Source organism: Eucyclogobius newberryi, unplaced genomic scaffold (assembly GCF_026437365.1).
Source record: "Eucyclogobius newberryi isolate DKJ021-1_F unplaced genomic scaffold, fEucNew1.0.hap1 SCAF_3, whole genome shotgun sequence".
NCBI classification, from domain to species: domain Eukaryota; kingdom Metazoa; phylum Chordata; class Actinopteri; order Gobiiformes; family Gobiidae; genus Eucyclogobius; species Eucyclogobius newberryi.
In genome coordinates this window covers 6,314,364-6,340,775 of record NW_027315945.1, presented here as the reverse complement: position 1 = coordinate 6,340,775, position 26,412 = coordinate 6,314,364, and the positions used below count along the sequence as shown (strand labels likewise).

The window sequence follows — 26,412 nt, the reverse complement described above, 5'->3', positions numbered from 1 at the left end:
TATTTTCTTTGCACTCTTCTCTTATGTACAAAACTGTTTTTGTGATTTCTGTCATGTCTGTGTGATTTTACTTAAACTATTTGACGGATAGCCTCAAAATAGCAACGTTAAATGTCTTTGAATTAAAAGGTCTTTCTTTAAAGAAATTCTTTACATTTCTAAATATACTATACATGGAAATAATTCCACTCGACACAATAATAATAATAATAATAATAATAATAACTTTTATTTATATAGCGCTTTTCAGTGACCCAAAGACGCTGAACACAATAAAAAGGGGGGGGGGGTATTTACAGACAGGGGGGACAACACGTACAGAACACATTAATATACAGATAAAATGAACAAGACAGAAGAATAGCCCTTTGTGCCGGTGTCCAATCGCAGCCGCATAGCAGGTGCCTGGGAAGAGGGTTAGAACACACGCTAAATTGTCAGTCAACACTAAGGCAACTGTAAAGTCCAGGTATTGCCTGGCGCACCTAACAACTGATCAAGAGCGAGTTTTAACACTAAAAGCTTAGGTCTGGGACAATTTTAACACTAAAAGCTTTGGTCTGGGACAATTAGCAAAAGCTAAATCTAGGGAGGGGGCAGATGAGACTGGGTCCGTTGTCAAAGACACAAAAGCGCCACACAGAAGGTGGAGGCGTCGACGAGAGAGTTGTCGCAAAAGATACATACGCTCAGGACAGATGTGTGCAGAGGCAGATAGCGCATTGACGTCTTGGTATGGTCAAACATGGGAAAGAATCAACCTAAAAGTGATGTGCCCATCCCTGAGACACCTGTCACGCTGGCCATGTCAAATAAATATGGGAAAGAGTGTCTGCCAGTGTGGTCGAATAGATTTGATTTTGCTTCTTGCGGATCACTAAGCACGGACAAAATTTATGATTCAAAAATTGTTAAATTGAATAAATAGAAATTAAGGTTTTGTGATTTCTGTCATGTCTTTGTGATTTTAATGGATTTTTTTCCTGTTGTGTGATGCACTTTGAATTGCCTTTTGTACAAATTGTGCTCTACAAATAATCTTGCCTTGCCTTGCCTCACAAGCTAATGACGCTAACATTGCTAGCGGGCCTGAGTCAAACATGGCTAACAGGCGCAATGTATGAGCTAGCAACATGCTTTCCATCATCACTATTATCAATAAACATTCTTTCATATTCCGTTGTAAACAATGGGAATCGTCTCTGATATAAAGGAGATAAAAGAGACAGGAATGGGTGGAGCATGCATGGATGAGGCTGAACAACATATTTCAGACAATACAGACGAGCTGCATACAATGAGGGTCAAGATTGAGGTGCTGGAGGCCAAGCTAATGACTCTGCAGACGGAGAACAATAATGTGAAAAATTAGATCCTGGATTTGAAGTCCAGATCACGTCGACACAACCTTAGGCTTGTGGGAATCGAAGTAGGAGACGAGGCAGGGGTAATCCCTGAGCTCCTTGATGGCTCAGGAGTTGAAGTCCCTCCCATCACAATCGAAAGAGCACATTGCCTGAGCAAACCAAGACTAGCTTCTGATAAACAACGAGGTCTGATTATGAGGTTTCTTAACGATTGCGTGACGGAACGTGTCATGAAGGCAGCAAAAGTTATAGAAGTCCAGTACAGATAAGATAAGCGTGTCTTTTTTGCCCCAGATATCCCATATCAGGTTCATCAACAGTGAAAAAAGTTTCGCTACAACAGTGAGGATCTCATGCATCTAAATAGTAGAGTTTTCCTCGCACTGAGTCAGTGCTTTCTGCCTTCGTTGGCGCCGTTTCTCCTTCAGACAGTGAGCGCTCAGTCTGTGGACCAGAGGCTGAAGGTTGTTACCTGCAGAAAGTGCATGGTTTTGCAGATTCAATGGAGCAAAATGGGTCTGAACTGTGGCGCGGGCTCCAGTTTGTGTGTGCAGCCATGCCAGTGCATCTGTGCTCTAGTCCCGATCCGTCTAAAAAAGTGGTTCTTAACCTTTTTGGGGGTACTGAACCCCAGCAGTTTCATAAGCGCATTCACCGAACCCTTCTAAATTGGAAAAGCTAAAATATGATTTTTTTCAAATTCAAAACATAGGTATATTTTACTAGTGCACATAATGAACTGTGCATCAACATCACTGTGTTCAAAGAACAACATTTTCACACAAAAACAAAAACATAAAAATGAATATTTACTGCAAATCAGTTTGACTACTGCTGTTGCCTTTCAGAGACCAGTTCAGAAATGCACCTTCACCTTGGCAAGTGCCACTCTCATGTCATTTTCGCAACAAAGCCTGTTCCTTTTCTTAATTTTTATGTCCAGCATCCTCGAAAAGGGTTGCTCGCAAATATATTATATTATAGTATAGTAGTTATAGAAAAGGACAAGGGAAATGACCCCAGAGGCTGACTGTTGGTCGGCTCATAGTAGGGACGGGAACACCGGGACAACACGCAATTTTCGTGGAGGAAAAACAGGAGTCTTCGTTTAGCGTCTCTGACTGAATCAGAACTCACTTTAATGAACGGAACTTCCGGTGCAAGACAGTTTCAGTGTAAGAGCACACATTTATATACACTGCGGATATCATACATTCAGGGCAACACCCCCACTTGCTCTTAACACTGTACATTTTACATATATACAAACGAAAAATGCACCTTTAAACTATTACAGTTTACATTTACGTTCCAAAAAGAAAATTTGTAAACCTCTCAATTTTTAGCTTGACAACAGATTTTGTAATAATATCTGCAACCATGTCTGCTGTAGCACAATACTCTATACAGATTTTCCCATCATTGAGTGCAGACCTAATGAAGTGGTATTTTATGTCAATATGCTTACACCTCTGACGATTTATGGGATTTTTCGATAATGCTATTGCACCCTGATTATCGCCATACAAAAGAACTGGTGAATATTCACGTTCACTGTCCATTCCTGTCAGTAGTTGTGTAAGATATCAACTCTGAGTGGTGGCTGCCATGGCCATATACTCCGCCTCACGTGTTGACAAAGCTACTGTTGCCTGCTTCCTAGTTTTCCAACATATAACAGGCCCACTTTTAGTCAGGGCAAAACAGTAACCAGTAGTACTTCTTCGGTCAGTAGAATCTGCTGCCCAATCTGCATCACTAAATACTATAAGGTGCAGATTGTCCTCTGTCTTTTTATAACACAGCTCTTTGTTCAATGTACCTTTTAGATATCTTAGCACATGTTTTGCGGTTATCCAGTGATGATCTTTTGGATCTGATAAATATTGAGAAAGTTTGCTTACAATCCAGCTTAAATCTGGTCGTGTACAAGTCATTAAATATATCAAGCTGCCCACTAGTTCGCGATACTTTGCTGCATCTACTGGCTCACCATCAGCATCAAAGTTGTGTTTTTGTTCACAAGGAGTAGAACGTGGCTTACAGTCTGACATGTTAAACCTTTCGAGTATTTTTGAGATATACCTTCTCTGGTTTAGTTTTATCTCTGTGCCTTGAGTACAGTCGATTCCTAAGAAATGTTTAAGCTCACCAAGATCTTTCATCTTAAATTTTTCACTTAACATTTGCTTTACATTTTTGAGTGAACATTCATTGTCAGTAGCAATAATAACATCATCAACCCAAATTATCAAAATAACTCTCTCATTTTCTGTTTGACTGTTGTAAACACAATGATCTACAGGATTCTGAACAAAACCTCTTTCACATAGATGATCGTGCAACATCTTGTTCCAGTTTCTTCCAGATTGTTTCAAACCATATAAAGATTTGTTAAGTTTGCAAACTAACTTTTCACCCGTGTCTGACTTTACTTCAAATCCTTCTGGTTGCTCCATGTACACCTCACAATCAATTAGCGCATGCAAATAAGCAGTTTTTACGTCCATTTGGTGAAGTTTTAAATTGTTCTGTACTGCCATTTGCATCAGACAGCGTACTGATGTCATGTCCGCAGTTGGAGAAAACGTCTCCTTGTAGTCAATTCTTTGTACTTGACTGTAGCCTTTAGCAACGCACCTGGCTTTAAAAGTCTCAGTATAATCTGCATTGTCTTTTACTGTAAATACCCAACGTCCCCCCACTGCATTTTTACCTTCTGGCAGTGTGGTCAACGTGTATGTGTCGTTTTCTTTCAGAGATTTCATTTCATCTTTCATGGCATTAGTCCATAACTTTGCCTTTGGGGAGTGTACAGCTTCTTCAAAAGTCTGTGGCACACCATACATCACCCTGTAACAGTAATCAATGTTTGTTAAGGTTTGGTCATCTTCTTTGCAAACATAGTATTTCAGAAACATTGGACTTTTCCGGTTTCTTTTAGGGTAACGTGGCTCTTTACTCCCACTTTGTTCTTCCTGTTCTTGTTTTGCAAGTTCACAGTCATTTGTACAGTTCTCGTAACTTTCAATATTAGGCTCCTGTGCCTCACTTTGACTCTCGTCGTTTGTCTCGTCTCTTGCAGTGGGACGCTGCAACAATCCCACTGGTAGATCAGAATCATCGTCTTCATCTTTATTTGTCTGGGTATGGCGCTCAACTACACTCTTAGTGAGGAACTTAACCAACCTGTGTTTCAGAACTCGTCCAGTGTCTGGGTAATACACTAAATATGACGGACTGTTTTTGTCATAACCCACAAAAACTCCTTCATTACATCGTGAGTCTAGTTTCTTTTTGTCTTGTCGATAACTGTAACAAACTGATCCAAATATTAGCATTTTGGACATGTCTGGCTTCTTCCCTGTCAGCATGTAATAAGGGGTCTGTCCTGTACGCTTGCTATAACACCTATTGCGAATCACTGCGGCTGTCATAACACCATAAGTCCATAGGTTTTTTGGTAAATTGCTTTCAAGTAACATGCACCAAGCCATCTCAAAAAGCGTTCTCCAATTTCGCTCGGCCGTCCCGTTTTGGTGGGGTGAATACGGCGCTGAGGTCTCATGTCTTATTGCATTCATACGGAGTAAAGACTGGAACTGTCTATAAGTGAATTCTGTTCCATTATCTGACCTCATACGTTTAACTTTCCCATAAGGTGTGATATCTGCAATTAATTTTTCAGTCGCCTCAACAGTGTCACTTTTTGCCTTTAGGAAATAGACAAATGTTGCCCCAGAATAGTCGTCTGTAAATGCCAGCGTGTACTTAAAACCCTCTTTAGCTTCTGGCTCTATTGGTCCAGCCAGGTCGGTGTGGACTAGCTCTAACACTGCCTCTGCTCGTGTGTCAGGCCCTCTGTTTCGAGTTTGAATAAACTTCCCTTTTACACAAACTTCACCTTCACCGGTAGATCTCTGCTACTCCACGATTCAGAGCAACTCCACTCGTCCTCGTCCCGTCAGCCAGCTCCATGAAGTGTCTCTCAGGTGTGAAGGTCTCATCAAAGGTTTTGAAACTTTGGATGTCTGTCACAATGTGTGACGTAGCCCCTGTGTCCACCATGAGGCCCTTTTGTTTCAACACGTCACAATTGCTTGCTTTAAATACAAAAGTGTGGTTTTCTGCGTCAGCTGCTTGTTTAGCGTTGGTTTTCTTTTGTCGTCTACAGTTACTGTCTTTATGTGTGGGGCTTTTACAGTAACTGCACCACTGCTTCTCATATTGTTCTTTTTGTTCATTTCTGCATTCACGAGCCATCTGTCCTTTCTTTCTACAGTTGAAACATGTCACGTCTGAGCTACTTTTTCCTTTTGCCCAGTTATTTGCTTTCATCACATTATCTTCAGAGTTGGTGCTCTTTTCTGTGCATTCATAACTCCTCAATTTTGCCTTGAACTCTCCAAAAGTTATTTCTCTGTCACTTTGAGTCACGTGGATTGAAAAAGGCTTGAATGATTCAGGTAATCCTTTCAGAACCATTGCGATAAGCAACCCGTCACTCAGAGTCTCTTCAGCATTTCTCAGAGCTGTAATTGTCGTCTCCGCTCTTATGATATAGTCCGTGATGCTTTCATTAGCTGTTTTGTGTAGCGACGTTAGCTCAGTGTAGAGGCTAATGACACGTGGTTTTCCCTTACCAGCATAGTGCTCGCTCAAAATTTCCAGCGCTTTCCGCCCGTCATCTGTGGCTTCTCTCATCACAAGTGAAAGACTTCTGTCGTCAAGAAGTTGTATCAGCACTGCATAGGCTTCCTCATTTTTATTAGCGTCACCGTCATTTTCATCTCCGCCACTCGGCTCGTTCAAAATGGTACTTTTTAGCCCAAGTAGCCGCAAGTGTCCGAGGAACTTTGTTTCCCATAAATCGTAATTCCTTTCGTCTCCATCGAAGCACAAACGGTTCCACCGGTTCCCTTCATTCCCTCTGGGCCCATAACCTGTTGGTCGGATCATTGTAGGGACGGGAACACCGGGACAACACGCACTTTTCGTGGAGGAAAAACAGGAGTCTTCGTTTAGCGTCTCTGACTGAATCAGAACTCACTTTAATGAACGGAACTTCCGGTGCAAGACAGTTTCAGTGTAAGAGCACACATTTATATACACTGCGGATACCATACATTCAGGGCAACACTGACCTTTTGGCCCTTTTGGGGCCAGACTGGTGCCAAAACTTAGCCCAGAAAGGAGGGCTTTGATACAGGATAGACTCTGGGGCAATTTTCCTGGTCCTTTTGGCCCTTTTGGGGCCAGACTGGTGCCAAGACTTAGCCCAGAAAGGAGGGTTTTCATACAGGCTAGACTCTGGGGGCTCTGGCCTGGTCCTTTTTGCCCTCTTGGGACCAGCCATTCCCAACACGTTTTGGCAAACTACTTATCAAAACTGTGTGTGGGTCTGGGGCTCGACCGCTGCGGTTGAATTTCTAGGGCGGAGTTTAGAGAGCAGAGACAAAAGCAATCACATAAACCCAGAAGTGACGCAAAAAACGTGACACGCTTAACCGGATATTACGTAGCCCATGTCACCAAGGCGTGTTCCGTGTTATCCGTCCCCGAACGCAGAAAATGTCCCCTGAATCGCGATGACGCCCTTCGCATATCCGAATCTAACGCACGTTCATCATGGCAAGTAGAGCGGATATTCCTGATTGTTCAAACTGAAGCGAGAGCAGAAGTAAGCACTCGGTCACGAGCCGGGTCCGCCATCTAGACTGTTTTGGAACGGGGGTGAAGAGCTACTTCCGTATCTCAGTGTGACGCGTTAAAACCTCCGCTTGGGATTGGATAGGTAAATGGATGACCGATGACTTCATTGGCTTTGACTCAGATTCCAGACCCTTACGCATTCGAACAGAATGTGGGCGGGGCTGGGGGGTCAGGCAAGCTATTGTCCAGTCTTAGCCCAAAAGGGGTTTTGATACAGGGTATACTCTGGGCGATTTCCCTTGTCCTTTTGGTCCTTTTAGGTGCAAGGTGGTACCAAGACTTTGCCCAGAAAGGTGGTCTTTGAGCTTTGATTCGGTCAAAATATTAAGAAAGAAATTTCAGGACGTACATCACAACAGTCACAAGTCGACTATTGAGCGCACCAAATTCCCTGCAGCACAGATCCGCCAATCGGGGCGTGTCATCACGAATCATATCACAGGTCAAGATGTGTGTCTTGACCTCCACCGAACCCGTGAGATTGACTCACCGAACCCCTGGGGTTCGATCGAACCCAGGTTAAGAACCACTGGTCTAAAAGTCGCAAAGAGCAGCGAGCGCAGGAGTTAGTGGTGAGCAGGGAAAATGAACCCTGCTGTCGTTCAAAACTTTAAACCAGTACCTCATACTGTCAATGTGTTATTGACTTTACTCTGCCCCGTCCACTTTTTCCTCTTTTTTCCATGGATCAGCCCTTCCGTTGTAAGGTCATTAGACAAAACCATTAACCATTGTGCGGTGGTTGTCAAATACAGACCACAATACACCGGAGTTGATGTAGCAGGCACTTTGCAACTAATCTGCGAGTCTTTAACCGCACCCGCTCTGGAGTTAGTGTACATAAGGCTGTCTGAGTCATTATATAATCTGAGAAACTTCAATCAGTGGAACTGAGAGTATTTTTTTTATTCTGGTTAGTCTAAAGCCAGGTGTTATTTTTTTTCAAAGAATAAAATGCGGGATGAGAGAGAAGTCAGTAATCAAACTCAAGACGCTGCGTCCGGCTGCACAATTCACCTGGGATTAATGAGCTGTGCTTTAACCACTCGACCACCGAGCAACCCCAGTTGGAATGCTATTATGGATATGTGATGTGTGTTAGCATGTTAGTCACCTACATGGGAAAGGAGTTAATCCTTATAATGTGTCTGTGTAATCCTGCAGTCGTACAGGTCAATCCATTAGGCCTGAGGATGGAGGTGAAGATTTTACTTTTGGGGTCACTATTTACAATCCTTAGGCCTAAACCAAAACATTCCTTTTTAAAATGTATTTGTAGCTTACATAATTCAATTTTCTTTTGCTAGTTGCTAGTTTGGATGAGATCCGCCCTGAGTACCTAAAGTATCTGGATGTTGTAGGACTGTCTTGGTTGACAAGTCTCTGCAACATCGCATGGCGGTCGGGGACTGTGCCTCTGGACTGGCAGACCGGGGTGGTGGTCCCTCTGTTCAAGAAGGGGGACCGGAGGGTGTGTTCCAACTACAGAGGGATCACACTCCTCAGTCTCCCGGGTAAGGTCTATTCCAAGGTACTGGAGAGGAGAATCCGACCGATAGTCGAACCTTGGATTCAGGAGGAGCAGAGTGGTTTTCGTCCCGGTCGTGGGACACTGGACCAGCTCCATACTCTCCATCGGGTGCTCGAGGGTTCATAGGAGTTTGCCCCACCCGTCCACATGTGCTTTGTGGATCTGGAGAAGGCTTTCGACCGTGTCCCTCGGAGTATTCTTTGGGGGGTGCTCCGGGAGTACGGGGTCCGGGGCCCTTTGCTCAGGGCTGTCTTACTGTATTGCCGGCAGTAAGTCAGACCTGTTCCCAGAGCATGTTGGACTCCGCCAGGGCTGCCGTTTGTCACCGGTTCTGTTCATAGTTTTTATGGACAGAATTTCTAGGCGCAGTCAGGGGTCGGAGGGTGTCTGGTTTGGGGACCACGGGATTCCATCTCTGCTGCTTGCAGACGATGTTGTCCTGATGGCTCCATCAAACCCGGACCTGCAGCATGCACTGGGTCGGTTTGCAGCCGAGTGTGAAGCGGCTGGGATGAGAATCAGCACCTCCAAATCCGAGGCCATGGTTCTCGACCGGAAAAAGGTGGCTCGCTCTCTTCAGGTGGGTGGGGTGTCCTTGCCCCAAGTGGAGGAGTTCAAGGATCTCGGGGTCTTGTTCACGAGTGAGGGAAGGATGGAGCGTGAGATCGACAGGCGGATCGGTGCAGCGGCTGCAGTGATGCAGTCGCTGCATCGGACCGTTGTGGTAAAGAGGGAGCTGAGCCGAAAGGCAAAGCTCTCTGTTTACCGGTCGGTCTACGTTCCTACCCTCACCTATGGTCATGAGCTTTGAGTAGTGACCGAAAGGACAAGATCGCGGATACAACCAGTCGAAATGAGTTTCCTCCGCCGTGTGGCTGGGCGCTCCCTTAGAGATAAGGTGAGGAGCTCGGCCACACGGGAGGAGCTCGGAGTAGAGCCGCTGCTTCTCCATGTCGAGAGGAGCCAGCTGAGGTGGTTCGGGCATCTGTTCCGGATGCCTCCTGGGCGCCTCCCTCGGGAGGTGTTTCAGGCATGTCCCACTGGGAAGAGGCCCCGGGGAAGACCCAGGACACGCTGGAGAGACTATGTCTCTCGGCTGGCCTGGGAACGCCTCGGGATCCCCCCGGGGGAGTTGGAGGAAGTGTCTGGGGAGAAGGAAGTCTGGGAGTCCCTGCTTAGACTGCTGCCCCCGCGACCTGGCCCCGGATAAGCGGGAGAAAATGGATGGATGGATGGATAGTTGCTAGTTTGTTGCATTTTAGCTTTTCACGAAGCTGTGTTTTTGCTGTGACTTCCTTGAACAGAGGCTCTGTAGAGGCCACACACTTTCATTGTGAATAGGAGGAGCTGTTTTATTTCTCCTACACATGTTGTGTTTGTAATTCCAAACAAAATGACCATTTTTACATTTTATTATATAATAAATGAATGATAAATTCTAAAGAAAATTGACAAATGATTGATACATTGGCCCTTGTTTATCAAACTTGCCAAGTCAAGTGAAAAGACTTTGTAACAACAGTTCAACAAATACAATGGGACAACATACTGATAGGCTCTGATTTCGAAGAGGACAGTAGTACATTTCAAAAAACCCTGCAAAAAACAATTGAGGACTTTACTCAGTAAATCAGGCTGAAACAATATAAAATCACTGCTTCCTGGATAAATCCAGAAATAATAAAATTAATGAAGGCGCGTGACAAGGCTCTCAAAAAAGCACTGAAAACAAAATGCACTAAAAAAACCCAACTGGAAATCAAAATAACTGACAGACTAACAAACAACCTACCCACTGTAGCTGAAGCCTTCAACAACTCTTTAATTGATCCTGTGGCAAATACAGCTAAAGGTTTTCCACTTGAAACAACAAATATTCTCACAATGGACTCCGAAACACCCATTGCTGAAACAGACACATATCGGATAATTAACACACTCAGACCATCCAGGTGCAGAGATGCCTTTGGCATGACTGCAGTTATGCTCAAGGACATTTGCACATCCATCACACGGCCCATCAGCAAACTCATCAATCTGTCCATCTTCCGAAGTACATTTCCCAGTCTGTGGAAGGCAAGGCAAGGCAAGGCAAGTTTATTTGCATTTTGTATTTGCATACATTTCATACACAAGGCAATTCAAAGTGCTTCACACAGCAGGAAAATTGCATTCAAACCACAAAGAAATTACAGATACAATAAAATTAACTAATTAAAAACAATTTAAGTCATAAAAGAGAAGAGTGCAAAGAAAATCCTTTCAGTCATATGCACAGCTAAACAAAACTGTTTTTAGCTTAGATTTGAACATTGTTAGAGTAGAAGCCTGTCTCACATCTTCAGGAAGAATGTTCCAGATTTTAGCTGCATAAAACTGAAACGCAGATTCCCCATGTTTAGTCCTGACTCTGGCACCAGCAGGAGGCCGGTCCATGTTTAGTCCTGACTCTGGCACCAGCAGGAGGCCAGTCCATGTTTAGTCCTGACTCTGGCACCAGCAGGAGGCCGGTCCCTGAGGTCCTCAGAGTCTGAGATGGTTCTTATGGCACTAACATGCCCAAGATGTACTTGTGCTAGGCCATGGAGAGACTTGTACACAAGCAGAGCTGCTTTAAAGTCTATTCTCTGAGCCACAGGGAGCCAGTGCAGAGACCTGAGAACAGGACTAATGTGATGGTACTTCCTGGTTCTAGTCAGGACTAATGTGATGGTACTTCCTGGTTCTAGTCAGGACCCGAGCAGCAGCGTTCTGGATGAACTGCAGCTGTTTTACAGCTCGTTTGGAGAGGCCAGTGAGCAGGCCGTTACAGTAGTCTAATCTACTGGAGACAAACGCATGGCTAAGTCTCTCTAAATCTGGTTTTGACACTATATTTTTGATTTTGGCAATGTTTTTTAGATGGTAAAACGCTGCTGATGTTATTGATTTGATGTGGCTGTTAAAGTTCAAGTCTGAGTCCATTATTACCCCCAGATTTCTAACTTGATTTGTAGGTTTTAGAGCGAGACTCTGAACGTGACCGCTAACACTTTCTCTTTGTTTCTGTGGGCCAAAAACGATTATTTCAGTTTTGTCTGAGTTCAGCTGGAGAAAGTTGTTTTGCATCCACACACTGATCTGGAAATCATCAGTTCAAGCGCGGAGACTCTCAGTCCATGGCCAACTACAGGCCCATCAGTCTACTGCCCACTGTATTCTAAATAGCAGACTTTTTATTTTATTTTTTCAAATCATTACCCTTCTAAACCTCACACCCCATACCCTCCATCCCATGCAGATATTATCCTTCAGAGCCAACCACTCCACTGAAACGACAACCTGCTAGTTCAAAGAACACATCAAAGCACTTTAACGTATATCACAAGATCTTGCTGTCTAAACTATATAGATTCAACTTCTCACCAGAAACTCTAAAATGGATAGAATCCTATCTGGCCGACCGCTCTCAACATCAAATCAAATCAAATCAATTTATTTTTGTAAGGCCCAAAATCACAACAACAGTTGCCTCTGAGGGCCACAGGGAGAAATGTCCGAATACAATCACATCAATCTGCTCCTCTCACTTTGTCCACCGGTCTTCCCCAAGGATCCATTTTAGCACCTCTACAATTCTCACTTTACTTTAATGATCTCCCCTCTGTTTGCAATAATGTCTACATTCTGATGTACGCTGATGACACTGTAATCTACACACGTGGCAATAACATCTGTCAGCGCTGCCTCAAATTGGAATGTCACACCCAAATCTTGCATCACACCTTCAATACAGTTCAAACAATGGCTCATTGCAAACCAGATCTGTCAACACTAACTACACCTGCACTGTCTGCTGCCCCCTGTAGGCCACCTGCCATGTACTGTTGTATCTGCTCTTTTATGTGTCTTTTGGTCTGTATCTGGATGATTGATGTTTCTGTGTCTTATAATGTATAATAAATAAATAAAACTTCTGTAATAAAAACCAGTGCGTATGACCAAAGAAGGGATTTATCCAAATTGATGTGGGCACACAATGCACTCAAATCCTAAAGCAGGTCTGAGCTGGTTACCTCCCACGAGTCCAAAGGTTCGCTAGTCCAAAGGTTCACAAGTCCGAAGGTTCACTGGACCAAAGGTTTTAAATGTTCACTAGTTTGAAGGTTCGCTAGTCCGAAGGTTCACTGGACCGAAGGTTTTAAATGTTCACTAGTTTGAAGGTTCGCTAGTCCGAAGGTTCACTGGACCGAAAGTTCTCTAGTCCGAAGGTTCACTGGTCCGAAGGTTCACTGGTCCGAAGGTTCACTGGTTTGAAGGTTCACTAGTCCGAAAGTTCCTCATAGGGCTAAAGTGAAGGTGCAGACGGCATCGGGATGTAGTCAGTCTGTAAAATGCGCACGAAGCACGAAGACACGCACTGGGGCTCGTCACAACGTTTTGTGTACCAGCTGCTCACAACTATACACAGCAAGTTGTACTGTGTATATAAAAATAACAAGGGAACATATCGAATCCAACGCAAGAAAAATGCGTGAACAGAATCCTCCGTTCTATGCCTTCATTTTATCATAAGAAATATGTGTGATCAGAATCATCCACTCTATGCCTTCATTTGATCATAAGTATACAAATACGCGTGATCCGATCACCGTAGGATTGGTAGTCAAAAAGGAAATTCAGATCGCCAAGACGGGAGTGTCTACAAGGCCGCGGCGGGCGGACGAAACAGCTAAAGAGAGCATTCACCAACGTCACAAAACCACGTGATCGCATACGATGCCGCCCCCTTGTCATACGTTGCCGCCCCTTGGCCATCACTTGTTACGTTCCTTTGCACTGATAGAGCGTGGAAAGTGATCTCAAACCTACATTATGGAGCCCCCAGAGCTTTCAGAGTCCACAAACTCCTTGGATGAGCTACACAGAGGTCAATATTTAGAAAAGCTGCGATCAATCAACTCAGATCCATATTTTATGCCTAAATCACGACTCTTCCAGATATCTCCAAGCCCACTGGTCCCATGGTTCACAAGTCCCAATTTTGATCAAACGCTCTACGGCTGAATAAAACTGAAGTTGCCCGGGGTTCGGTCACCTGCCCCGGGCTGATCAGTTGTCAGCTCCCTGCGCCGCGAGCCGCACCGTCCGCGCGCGAGTGAATGACAACCGATAAAACTTCAGATCAACAAAGTGTCTACTAAACAGATGTTAATTCTACAGCGTGCGCAGAACAGATATATCTATAGATCTATATATATATATATATATAAAGTCTATGTCCATCTCTTATTTCCGGGTTTCTCGGTATCAGATAGAACTTCTCTCCATTTATTTTCCCGGTTGCTGCATCAACTGCCACATAAACCTTCACCATTGTGATAATAGTAAAGAGTGCGATATCATTAATGAAGTTTTGGGCCTCTTTGAGCCGTGTTTCGTCGTAAATCGAAGCAGAAAAACTCCGGTATAGAATGGGCTTGTATAGGGGGACACGCACTGATGACGGCCAAGAGCCTGGAGGAGCCTGGGGGAGCATGGGGGGAGCGTGGGGAGAGCGTGGGGGGCGGCTGTGTGACGTCACGTGAATGCTCTCTATACTATTTCGTGAAAATATTCTGCAACTTATCTTGTTTATCTGTCTGTCATTAGGGTGCGTCCGAGTCGTCCTGCACATGCGCAGTGGAGGAGTTGTGCTGTGCCGCTTTTCTCGTGGTGTAAATGGATTTTAATGTTGGACCATGGCTTTGGTTTATTAACTTTACAAAGTCAGCGGCTAGGCGCCAGCCGAGGCAACCCACCAGGGGCCCGCGTGAGCAGGTCCCGCCGGCCCGCGTGAGCAGGTCCCGACGGCCGCCATAGCTGGGGAGATCTGCGAGAAGGGCCCGGCGCGCGTCTTTTATCAGCTGAAAACGTGAATAATCTGGTGCCTTAGCAACTGGCTTAGTGCAGAGGAGAAAAAAAACACCCAGTTTTAGAAATCTACAAACTTTTCTGGTTCTTTTCAATGCCCCGGCAGTGGCAATAAGCTTTAGTTTTGTGTTTGATAACATTGTTTAAGTTAAAATGGACACAATGTATTTATTTGTATTTAACTGGTTTTAAGCGTTTGTTTGCACAACTAATGTTATGGCGCTTTAGTGTCAAGTTCTAAGAATTTACAAACTGTACTGAAGTATTTTCTGGTTTAGGGACATTTGGTACTAGACTGGTTCTGCTGCTCCTAAAATGTGTTTTGAGTGTCTAATGTTTAATGAGATAACAATGTTTCTGACGTTACCTCCGAAGTGGCCTGTTCATCTTTAATGATTGTGGCTCAGGATTTTGTGGCAAGTGAATACGTTATATTTTATTTAACTGCTACTGAATAAAATGCTGATGCACTTTACACTTTTTGAACATAAAAATGTGATTAATCGTGATTAATCAGGGAAATAATGCGATTAATTGCGATTAAAAATTTTAATCGTTGCCCAGCCCTAAATTAGACATTTTATGAACAGTGATTCTACTTTGACTTATCATCATGAGCTTATTGCGGTGGCTATAAAACTACAGCATAAATCGATTTCATAATAATCATTTGGAGACTACTTGTGCGCATTAGACCAGAGACACACGTGTCCGAGCCGCAACAGGTCCTCTGTCAAGCTCACAGCAGTCACGGGCTCATGTAGATCTGAACCATTTGAGCTTCTGCAGAGCTTATCAGGCTCCAAGTGTGTTGTCGGAATTAAACCGTTTTATTTTGCATTTACACACATATTTACTGGCATACGTCAAATCTACACGGAAGTGCCACACACTTCCCCGACACACACTGAAGCAAATCAGAAAGCTCTTGCTCTGCCATGTTTGTGGTCCTACGTTCAAAAATCACTTTGCATCGAGGTGCCGTGGACCGCAAGGGCTGTGATTGGTTGATCTCCACGGATCTTTATAGAAAATGTATTAAATATAGTTCGGAACTGTTGAGGTTTGGCTCAGAAATGTTTGCATGTGAGCCTAATGTGATAGTTATTGTAACAGTAAACATATAAATAAAAATAAAACTTTCCATGACTCACTTGGAGCCTGATTAGCTCCGCAGAAGCTCGAATGGTTCAGCGAGGCAGGCGGAGAAGCATACATCAGCCTTACAGTGTACACTGACTCTGGTTCGGGTGTGGCAGGTCCCGCCAGATTTAGAAAGTGCTTAAAATCAATGCGCAGTGTTACACGGACCGCCGAGCACTGTGGGTTCGGTTGAAAGAATCCGTCTCTTTGTTAGAGACCAATCCTTTTAGTGTTCTTGCGTGAAAGCACATACATCTGTATGCATCACAAATGGACCGCAGTGGACCAGAGTTGGCGTAACAAGCAAGTGCTGTTCAGATGAAGGAGTGATTCAACGTTCATGTTGGACCTAAAAATAATGTTCATTTGGAATTGGAATGAGCCATTACCAGAGCTGCTCGACTGGTTCAGGACTGGGTTTGGATCTAGTCCCACTCTAGCGCCTGTTTCACACTTTTAGAGCTTAATCAATTGATTAAGCTATAAAAATCAATCAATTATTTCGTACCACATATAGGATATATTTTTAGGTTATGTATTTCTTTTGTTTTTTATTACACCTACTTTTCAAAACAACGTTCTTTTTATGCAATACTTGTGATTTCCTGTTCGAATAAGATAAGATAAGCTTTTATTTGTCCCACGATGGGGAAATTCCGAGAGCGGACAGAGTGTCCTGCAGGGGGTGACACTCATGGTCCAGCATAAACACTGCTTTTTGCCATATTCCGTGCGCATGTACCGTAAATCCCGTGGGTGAGGCCACTTAAAGGTTCATAAATGCCATGTGACCTCTGGCGTATGAACAAATATACACCCACATTAAGACCATTTTCAATGCAATGTTGATAAATTAACCTTAGGTCTTGAACATGAATTGTCCATACCACAGATGAGAACAAAACAACTTAGCTCAGTTATTTATAGATAGAGAGATAGAGATAGATAGAGACCTCCAGAGCCTACAAGGAACTTTGGGACCACCAGCTACATTAATGCATGCTTATTTTGATACTGTATAATGTAATTTTGGAACATTCCAGGCAAAGCAATTGCATATTCATATTTAATTGTCTTTGTTTGATTTATTTTTTAAAGTTCTACCTCCATGTCAATGCTTGGCTCTCTGCATTGAGATTTATATTCGTACCCCTCTTCTTTAACGGTATATAGCATAAAACACATACTGTGAAGATGTACACTTACAGTAGGTGGCAGTAAATGCACCTTTTCAGTTTGCTGCCAACCGCCATTAAAAGTAACACAGCAACAACCTGAGTAAGCCCTGTCCTGAGTAAGCCCTGCCCACTGGGCAGATCCTCCTGATAATAGCCTGTCCTGTTTTTCTTTTTGTTGACACTGGAAGTGTTCACCTGAAACCAATATTATTTCAGCCCTGTAATAGATCATCAAAGTCCTATTGTCACCTGGCTGCAACTCCCTCAACGCTGAGCACCTGATTAGCATCTGACTGGCCAGGGATTCTCCCGCTCCATGGCTTCAAAATGCTGCTGTACACTGCCAGAAGATAAAACCTAAAACCTCCATTTCTGTTTAAAAAAAAAAAAAAAAAAAAAGAGAGAGTGAGAATCCCTCTTTATTTATTTATTTTTAAACAAAAATAGCCTCCTGAACTCCTCTTTAAAACCATCTCTTCTCCTTTCTTAGAATCTTCACCTCACAGTCTTTGTTTTAGGCCTCACTAGCAGCCGAGCTAGTTATCCATACAACTAAACAAGGGACTCAGAAACTCCACAGACACCAGATGCCTTTTGTGATTTTTACTGATAGTCCTTATATTTTGTGAAACTGCAACAAAGCACACACAAAAATGCACATCAACATACAGTGCTCAAGAGTGACTTCAAATAATAAACAGCCTAAACATTAACAAATAAATACTTACAGACAATGCTTAAACTAACTCAGGAATGAGGAGCAGCCATTTTGAAAGACACATGGTTAGAAACAACTACTTCCTGTCCAGAGCTCTTCTTCTACTGATTCTAAAAGGTGTAAATTATAACGACCACTAGATGGCGCATTTCTTACCAACAAATAAACCTGAGATTACCAAACACAGTAAACACAACACTCCCCGCCTGGGATTATAAATATCCCACATTTGAATAGCCATTGGAGTAATTGCAGGTTTTGAAGAGAGTCCTTCCATTTCCACCACTCTGCTTTCCTGTTGTCCGGAAGAGGTGCATCCCATTCACCTGTTCATCACTGTGGTGATGCCGTTGTCGCTGGCATTGTCGTCCAGAGTGGTACTGGTCGTGGCCGCCAGAGTCGCGGCTGCCAGGGTCTTGGCCGCCGGGGTCGTGCAGGTGGTCGCCGCCGGGGTCGTGCTGGTGGTCGCCACCGGGGTCGTGCTGGTGGTCGCCGGGGTCGTGCTGGTGGTCGCCGCCGAGGTTGTACTGGTGGTCGCCAGGGTCGTGCTGGTAGTCACCGCCGAGGTCGTACTGGTGGTGGTCGCCGCCGAAGTCGTCGCCGGGGTCGTGGTTGCCGAGGTCGCGGTCGCCGGGGTCGTGCTGACCATTCTCCAATATGAAAGTCTTGTAACTGTTCACTTGTGAGGGCCTATGTACTCCACCAAGACAGACGTCACCTACTACGACCCATCCCAAGTTGAGTCTTTGAGCAAAAGGGGTTGTTTACCTGGGCTGTTTATTTGCTCTCTGACTTTATGAACCCGTAGCACATCTCTGCCCAGCAGAAGAAGTATGTCGGCGTTGGGTTCCAATGGTGGGATCATGTCTGCAATTTGTTGTAGGTGGGCATGGTGGTGAGCAGCTTCCGGAGTAGGTATTTCTGAGCGGTTGTTGGGAATGTCGTTGCATTCGAGTAGTGTTGGTAGAGGAAGACTCAACTTTTAATTTATCGACTCCACCATGAAGACACAAGCTCTTCTTCCTGACACTCCTGTGAGGCCAGCGCACGTCTTTAACATATAAGGGTAGTGTGCTCCCTGGATTCGAAACATGTCAAAGAACTGGGAACTTGCAAGTGAGCGGTTGCTCTGTTCATCCAAGATTGCGTACATTCTCCTTTGTGGATCGTTCTTTGTGGCCTATGGGGTACACATTCACAAGCGTGATCTTAGAACATTCCCTTGCACTCACTCCTTCTCCATACACCTTAGTGCACCTAGACGTGACTTCTTGGGCGTCTGCTTTGTCACCCTCTCCGCCGTGCTGTGGGGAAGGGGGCGATTTAGACTCCCATGTTGGTGCTGGACCTTGATGAAGAGCAGAAATGTGATTATTGCTTTCACACTTCCGTTGTGCAGTTCTTGGCGAGCTGGTCGGTAGATGCGCAGCAGCGGAAGCAGACATTGTATTCTTTAAGAATCTGTTTACGCTCCTCCAGTGCTTTCTCTCTGAACCCTCTGCATCGTTTTAGAGGGTGTGGCTTGTTGTGAATTGGACATTGTTTGCTTGGATTGACTGCGTTTTTAAATCTTTCTGCGTCCGTTTTGTCTTGAACTTTCGTTTTGTATACAGATATGGGCACATTAGAGAACCTTTCAGATGCATGTTTTCTTTCTGCTGTCATTGGTTGGTATAAGTGAAGATTAAAGCTAGGATCAGTTCGTGTTTTGGCTTCAGTCCGTATTAAGTTGGCACTGTGAAAGGAGGAAAGCTGACTGCATGATCGATCATCCACTTCAGTATATCGTAAGGCAACTTGTCAACTATTGGCTGAATTCCTCTAGATGTGTCTAAATAAAATAAGCTGGATAAATAACCATCTAACTTGGCTGCCTCTAACTCTAAGGTTAAGTCAGCTAAGTCACGGAGTTTGAAGGGCTCTCTTAATGTGATCTTGGGGAAGCTTTCTACCTTGTTAAACAGAGCTTGCTCTATGGCCTCTGGAGAGCCATATACTTCCTCAAGCCTGTCCCAAGCCATAGCCAAGCCGGCTTCTGGACATCTGATGCTGACAGCTTTCATTTGTTTGACTTGTCTGGCTTTACCAAGATACCATATTAGCAAATCAATCAGTTTTTCAACTGCCAATAGATTCAACCCTTCAGTTGCGGTTTTGAAAGATGATTTCCATGCCCAGTAGTTCATGGGTTGGTCATCAAAGCTTATAAGCCTGTAGTTACAAGCTGACTGCAGGCTAAGTATTTGGCCAAGTCATAGGTAGGCTGAGTTAAAACATGATCATTGCGAACATAATTTGCTTTGGATGGTGTTTCGGCAAGAGGAGTGAATGATTTGAAGCTGGTAGAAGGAGTCTCACATAATTCACTATTGGGAGCAGCATAATTTGCTGTGTTTTCCCTTAGACGTATTTGCTTTGCAACAACTTGTGGAAGTTGTTGAAGCAGTTCGGGACCAATATGTTCAGTCTTTATTTCATTGAGAGGCTCTGATTTAGTGAGAGCTGTTTGTTCTAAAACATATCGTGCAGTGTGTTTTTCTTGGTTTTCCCCAAGGCATGATCCGTAAGTACACTGCATGTTTCAAAGTTCAATTCAAGTAGCCCTGCTTCTAATGAATTAGCTTCTGCTATCGCAGCTTCTTTTTCTTGTTCTGCTCTGAGTGCATCAAGAGTGGCTTGTAAGCGTGCTTGTTCAACTTTGATTTCCATCTCCTTCTTTGCATATGTGGCTCTTGTTTGAGCAGCCTCTGCCTTTGCTTTAGCTCTGAGCAGCAGAATGCTGTTGAGCTTGCTTTTGATGATGGTGTGTGGGAATGGACTGATTGAGAGTCTCTCTTCAGGGATTTACTTTCCGACATTTGCACTTTTTTGCTGTTTGTTTGGTTGAGTTAAGTTGATGCACTGATTTATTTTCTTTGTGTGCACTTTACTTAGCTCTTTGAGATGGCACAGGCTCCACGAGGTGGCTTCTGTAGCTTTGGTGGGTTACCCCCCACGAATCCGAAGGTTCGCTAGTCCGAAGGTTCACAAGTCCGAAGGTTTTAAAGCAGGGGTGTCAAACTCATTTTGGGCCGTGGGCCGAATTTTGACGCTCAGGCTGGGTCGCGGGCCGAACATAACGTAAAACATAAAACAATTAAAAATATAAGAAATAAATAGCTTCATATAGCCTACGCTGTTTTTGAAGCAATTCGATCGATTAAAATAAATTACAAACAAGTGTCATTTCACCAACACTGTGCTTCAGTTTATGTGCATTACAACTTCAGAGTTGATCTACAGAGATAAACCTTTAATCTATTGTTAAATATTGTTAAGATAAGATATTCCTTTATTGTCCCACATGGGGAAATTTCATTGGTGCAACGTAGTTAGATACAGAGGCAGATACAGAAGAAAAGAAAGATCTATAAACAAAAACTCCCATAGATAAATAAATAAATACATAAATACCATTGCATGTGATCACGACAGTAATTGCACATGAATATGTGTCACGACAGCACATAGATTGCACATGAATTTCACAGTAATTGCACAATAATCACAACAGTAATTGCACATATGACGGAATTGCACATGGTTAGGTCAGTATTGCGAGTGTTCAGTACTAACAGTGTTTGTTATAAAGTCTGACAGCAGCAGGAAGGAAAGACCAATAGGTATTTGGAACTGAAAAATATTGTATTTGACTTAACAAAATAAACTTCTCAAGATCTAAAAAACCTTTTAAATGTACTAAGTAACATTTCCACATCTGTGTAGTTATCTGTACACCTGAACTGACACACCACTAAATACAAACACACGTGGAGAATTTAAGGAGGTTAAGTTATGCCTCTTGCCTCTGGCTCTTACATCAAACCAAACTCTTTTGTCAAATCGTGGGCCAAATATTATGTAAAAAAAATATAAGAAATAAATAGCTTTTTACAGCCTAGTCATAGTTGTGGAGACAGTTGTACAAATGTGCAGCAGGTGAAAGACTGAGTCCATATTCATGCAGCAGCAGGAACAGGAACATGGACTTTTGATGTGATTTCTGATATGAAATGTTCATATCACAGACATGTTTCTGCTCAAACTCAATATGAGCTCGCTATTTTCATAGTTTAAGCTGATCTCAGTGACAAAATGATTAATGTAGTGACTCAGATGAGGTCATTGTGTTTGTGTTCACAGTCACATTAGTGTGGACACAGTCATGTTCAGACTTTATTACACTCTGACCTGTGTTTTTACTTGTGGCTCCTGATCTGTCCAGGTTTGTAGAGGATGCTTTAGAGCATCATCAACGATGTTAGTTTTCTTGTTAGCTCCACTTTTAGCACAGCTCTAACATCCACAAAACCTTCTCCTTTCTTTCTTCCACGTGTTTCCTAAAACACACACGTCTGTCCTCGCTCAGACCTCTGCTCTGAGGTGTGTAAGTTCTGTAAAGTGCGCAAACGCACGTCTTACTTCCCTCTGCACTTCTCCCTCGGCAGCACACAGGGCAGTGAAGGGCCACGCGGGGAGGGGCGGCCACCAGCAGCATTGTGGGACGTGTAGTTTTAGCGATAAAAACGGTTACGGCTGTAACTACGGTTCTATGAAAGATTTTTTTTTTAATTAGATATGTATTCAAAATGTTTGGCGGGCCGGATTAAAACGTCTGCTTCACTGGATGTTTGACACCCCTGTTTTTCACTAGTCCAAAGGTTCGCTAGTCCGAAGGTTCACTGGTCCGAAAGTTCGCTAGTCCGAAGGTTCACTGGTCCGAAGGTTCGCTAGTCCGAAGGTTCGCTAGTCCGAAGGTTCACTGGTCCGAAGGTTTGCTAGTCCAAAAGTTCCTCATTGGGCTAAAGTGAAGGTGCAGACGGCATCGGGATGTAGTCAGTCTGTAAAATGCGCACGAAGCACAAAGACACGCGCTGGGGCTCGTCACTTTTAGTGTACCAGCTGCTCACAGATGGCACCGCAAGTTGTACTGTGTATGTGAAAATAACAAGGGAACATCCGAATCCTCCGCTTTATGCCCTCATTTGATCATAATATGCGTGATCAATCACCGTAGGATTGGTAGTCAAAAAGGAAATTCAGCTGGCCAAGACAGGGGTGTCTACAGAGCCGCGGCGCGCGGCCGAAACTGCTGTTATTTTGTGCCGCGCCTCCTGAAACTGCTGGGCTATTTGACCGCGTTACTGGAAAACAGTTTAATCCCGGAGTTAAATGAATTCATTAATAATACGATAAGGAGCTCAGGCTATGCACAGAAACAAGTCGGTTATGGAAAATACGTGAGTTTAATCATTAAATGTGCATCAACACTAGAAAAGTCTTAAAAGCCAGTGTGTAGGGCAAAGGGAGGCGAGCCCGCGGCGCGGACCAGTGAACTTTCGGACCAGTGAACCTTCGGACTAGTGAACCTTCGGACTAGTGAACCTTCGGACTCGTGGGCAGCCACCCTTTGGTCTTAGCCGTGGTGCTGTCTTTTCACTGTTTTAGGCCTCACTAGCAGCCGAGCTAGTTATCCATACAGCTAAACAAGGGACTCAGAAACTCCACAGACACCAGATGCCTTTTGTGATTTTTACTGATAGTCCTTATATTTTGTGAAACTGCAACAAAGCACACACAAAAATGCACAACATACAGAGTTCAAGAGTGACTTCAAATAATAAACAGCCTAAACATTAACAAATAAATACTTACAGACAATGCTTAAACTAACTCAGGAATGAGGAGCAGCCATTTTGAAAGACACATGGTTAGAAACAACTACTTCCTGTCCAGAGCTCTTCTTCTACTGATTCTAAAAGGTGTAAATTATAACGACCACTAGATGGCGCATTTCTTACCAATGAATAAACCTGAGATTACCAAACACAGTAAACACAAGTCTTCAAAACAGTGGTTTTTGGCTTTAAGATGAAGATGCACGGCGCTCTGTAGTCCTGCGTTTGCGTGCCTTCTGTGTTGATACAGCTTTTTGTGCAGTGGCTGTTTTGTCTCACCTATGTAACACTTTTTACAACTTTCCTCACTGCCTTGGATTGAATACACTTCATTGCTCTTTTTTCTGTCCTTTTGTGTCTTGTCTTGGTGAACTAGTTTTTGTCTTAAAGTGTTGCCTGGTTTAAAATTCAATTTAATTTCACTCAATTCAACGCCCAAAATCACAATAGCAGTTGCCTCAAGGGGAGACAGTTTTAAAAAAGATTAAACAATGTTCATGGGATATGGTAATGTCCTTAGACAAATGTCCCAAGGTCCCCTGTCCTTAGACCCTCCTCTCTACCAGGAAAAACTACCAAACCTCTTTGGGAAAAGGTAGAAATCTCGAGGAGTTCCACAATGAAGGAGAGATCCAACTCCCTCGCACAGACAGGTGGACACGAGATAAAGAGTGGAGCTGGAGCAACTCAGGAGGAGAACCAGTTCTTCCAGGCAGATGAAGAACCGTTCATATGGAGTAGAGACCGTTTCTCCAGGGAGTTGAGGAGCATCTGGATCCACAGGTCATCGATATGCCTGTTCCACTCCCCATCACATCAGGGGCGTTTGAGCGTCGGACGCTTTGGACGTCCAAAGTGTTCGATGCAGAAAAGTTGAACAATGCTGAACTTTTCCGCGGCAGACACGGCGCAGCAGCCAATCAGATATTACGCTCCAGTGACGCGCTACGCACAATAAAAAATGCTTGCTCTTGGAGAAAATAATGATATAGATTAAACTCACCTCACCTCTGAAGTATCCGTCGGTCCCAGACAAGCCCCGGAGCCCATCGCCTCCGCTTTTGGACTTTGTAAAGTTAATAAACTAAAGCCACTCTCTCAACCTGGTCCGCCATTACACCACGAGAAAAGCAACACAGCACAACTCCTCCACTGTGCATGTGCACCGGACAGGCGTCTGAGGCGTCTGCCTTCAAAAGTACAGGCGTCCAACTTCTGCATCGGGCACGAATTTGACGCCCCGGTCTGAATGGGCCATTACCCTTTTGTCTGTTTTGTCCTGCTTTTTGGCTCTTTTAACTTTGTTAAGAACTCAAGTGGAGTAACCACTGGCTGAGAGAGAATTCTAGACATGTTTTTTTCTTATTATTGATCTGGTGAGCACAGGATGTTCCGCCCGGTAGGAAAAGCTTACTCAGAGAAGGATGAGTGTGCAAGTTCTCAGACTAGATCTGCAGATTGAGAATGACTTTTGGTTTGGAGTTGAAAAATCTTGCTTTTCTAAAACTGTGTCTAGATGACTTCATCCGAATATTTTTATACAATGGAACACGCCTTGACTGATGAGGGATTAAACCGACTCATTTTGAATATATTAACCTACTTTATTACCATATGAAAACATTAACATTGATAACTTGCATTTAGGGTTGCACAATGTATGACAAAAGTATCAATATTGCAACAAACTAAATATTGCTATAACACCTTCATCTTCAAGTTTCTTCATCTGACTTTTGAATACTTTTTTATATACAAAAATGTGTATTTAAATGAAAAAGTTCTAAATTAACCTTCATTTAATCTTTATTTTTCAATGAAAAGCATGTTATGCAAGTTATGTTCTTTTAGTGCCCTGGTGATTAAACATAAAGTCGGGATTCATCTTTTTCTACAATGAAAGACTCCTGGATGAGTGTTGTATATTCATTTTATTTTTTATTAGCACATTAATATCGATATTAATTATCGTCATCATTAACAGCCATGTCACATATTGAAATATTTCCAATATCACACAATCCCAAAGAAATGAGTTAGTTAGTAATCTACAGAAAATCTTTTAAAATGTATGATTCTAACTCAATCAATGTCTTACTATGATGTTATTTTTTTCCTTCCTGCTCTCCCTAAATGCTTCATGAATACGTCTTGTGACCCCAGGCTCAGGTAAGAATGGCAAAGAATGATACATTTATGACAAAAAAGTAGCGTTTGTGGTCTGACCCTTCTTATGGCACTTGGTGTCCTCCTCAGGTGTACGAGATGGTGCCCTGTCAGAGCGACTGCAGTCAGTACGTGTGGGTGGCAGAGCCCTGGAGTGTTTGGAAGGTCAGCAACGTGGACCTGAGAGAGAACTGTGGAGAGGGTGTTCAGACCAGGAAAGTCCGGTATGTCCACCGATGCCAAGCTACAATTTTATGTGCTACAGAAAAAAAGTAATTTCTAGAGTGGTTCAAATTTAGGTTGAACTGCGTGTGATAGGTTTTCATGTTTATGTGATCATTACGTTATATTGTGGGATAGCATCTGTGTAAACGTTGTATTTAGATTATATCAGTCGAAAGACAGTTTGTAAAGAAAACTGATCCTAGTAAAAGATAACGAAAGAAGGAAAGAAAAGAAAAAGGAAAATTAAACATTTCAGATTTCCCCCCCTACAATTTAGTAAAATGTGCAGTCTAACCACACACACTTTAATCCCAAATATCAGTGAGTTTTAGAGGACTTCTGAAATGAACTGGGCATGGTGGCACTGTTACCTCACAGCAAAAGGGTCCCTTGTTTGATACCTGGACCTTTCTGGGTGGGTTTACTCTGGGTACTCCAGTTTTCCTCCATCAATCTCCAATGTACCCAACTCCATATCTTAGGATGGGTCCCTGGAGTCATAGCTTTTTAATTTTCATTCATTTTCTATCTCTTTTTCCCTTTCGGGGTCGCGGGTGACTGGAGCCTATCCCAGTGACTTTGGGCCTTATGCGGGGTACACCCTGGACAGTGGCCAACTTGTCACAGGGCCCATAGACATAGACACACAGATAACCATTCACGCTTACTTCACTCTCACATACATTCACTAGGGCCAATTTAGAGTTGCCAATTTTACATGGAGACTCCACCCAGTCATATGGAGTCCTATCTGAGAGTATAT

General features: G+C 43.5%; 1 protein-coding gene across 1 annotated transcript in view; it reads left to right on the top strand.

Annotated features, from left to right (window-relative positions):
- Nucleotides 1–26,412, top strand: part of thsd7ab (thrombospondin, type I, domain containing 7Ab) — a 488,245-nt gene that overhangs the window by 367,235 nt on the left and 94,598 nt on the right. The window contains exons 16-17 of the mRNA XM_072460164.1: nucleotides 25,422–25,427; nucleotides 25,515–25,648. Coding sequence (XP_072316265.1) covers nucleotides 25,422–25,427; nucleotides 25,515–25,648 — 140 coding nt within the window. The remainder of the gene's footprint in view (nucleotides 1–25,421; nucleotides 25,428–25,514; nucleotides 25,649–26,412) is intronic.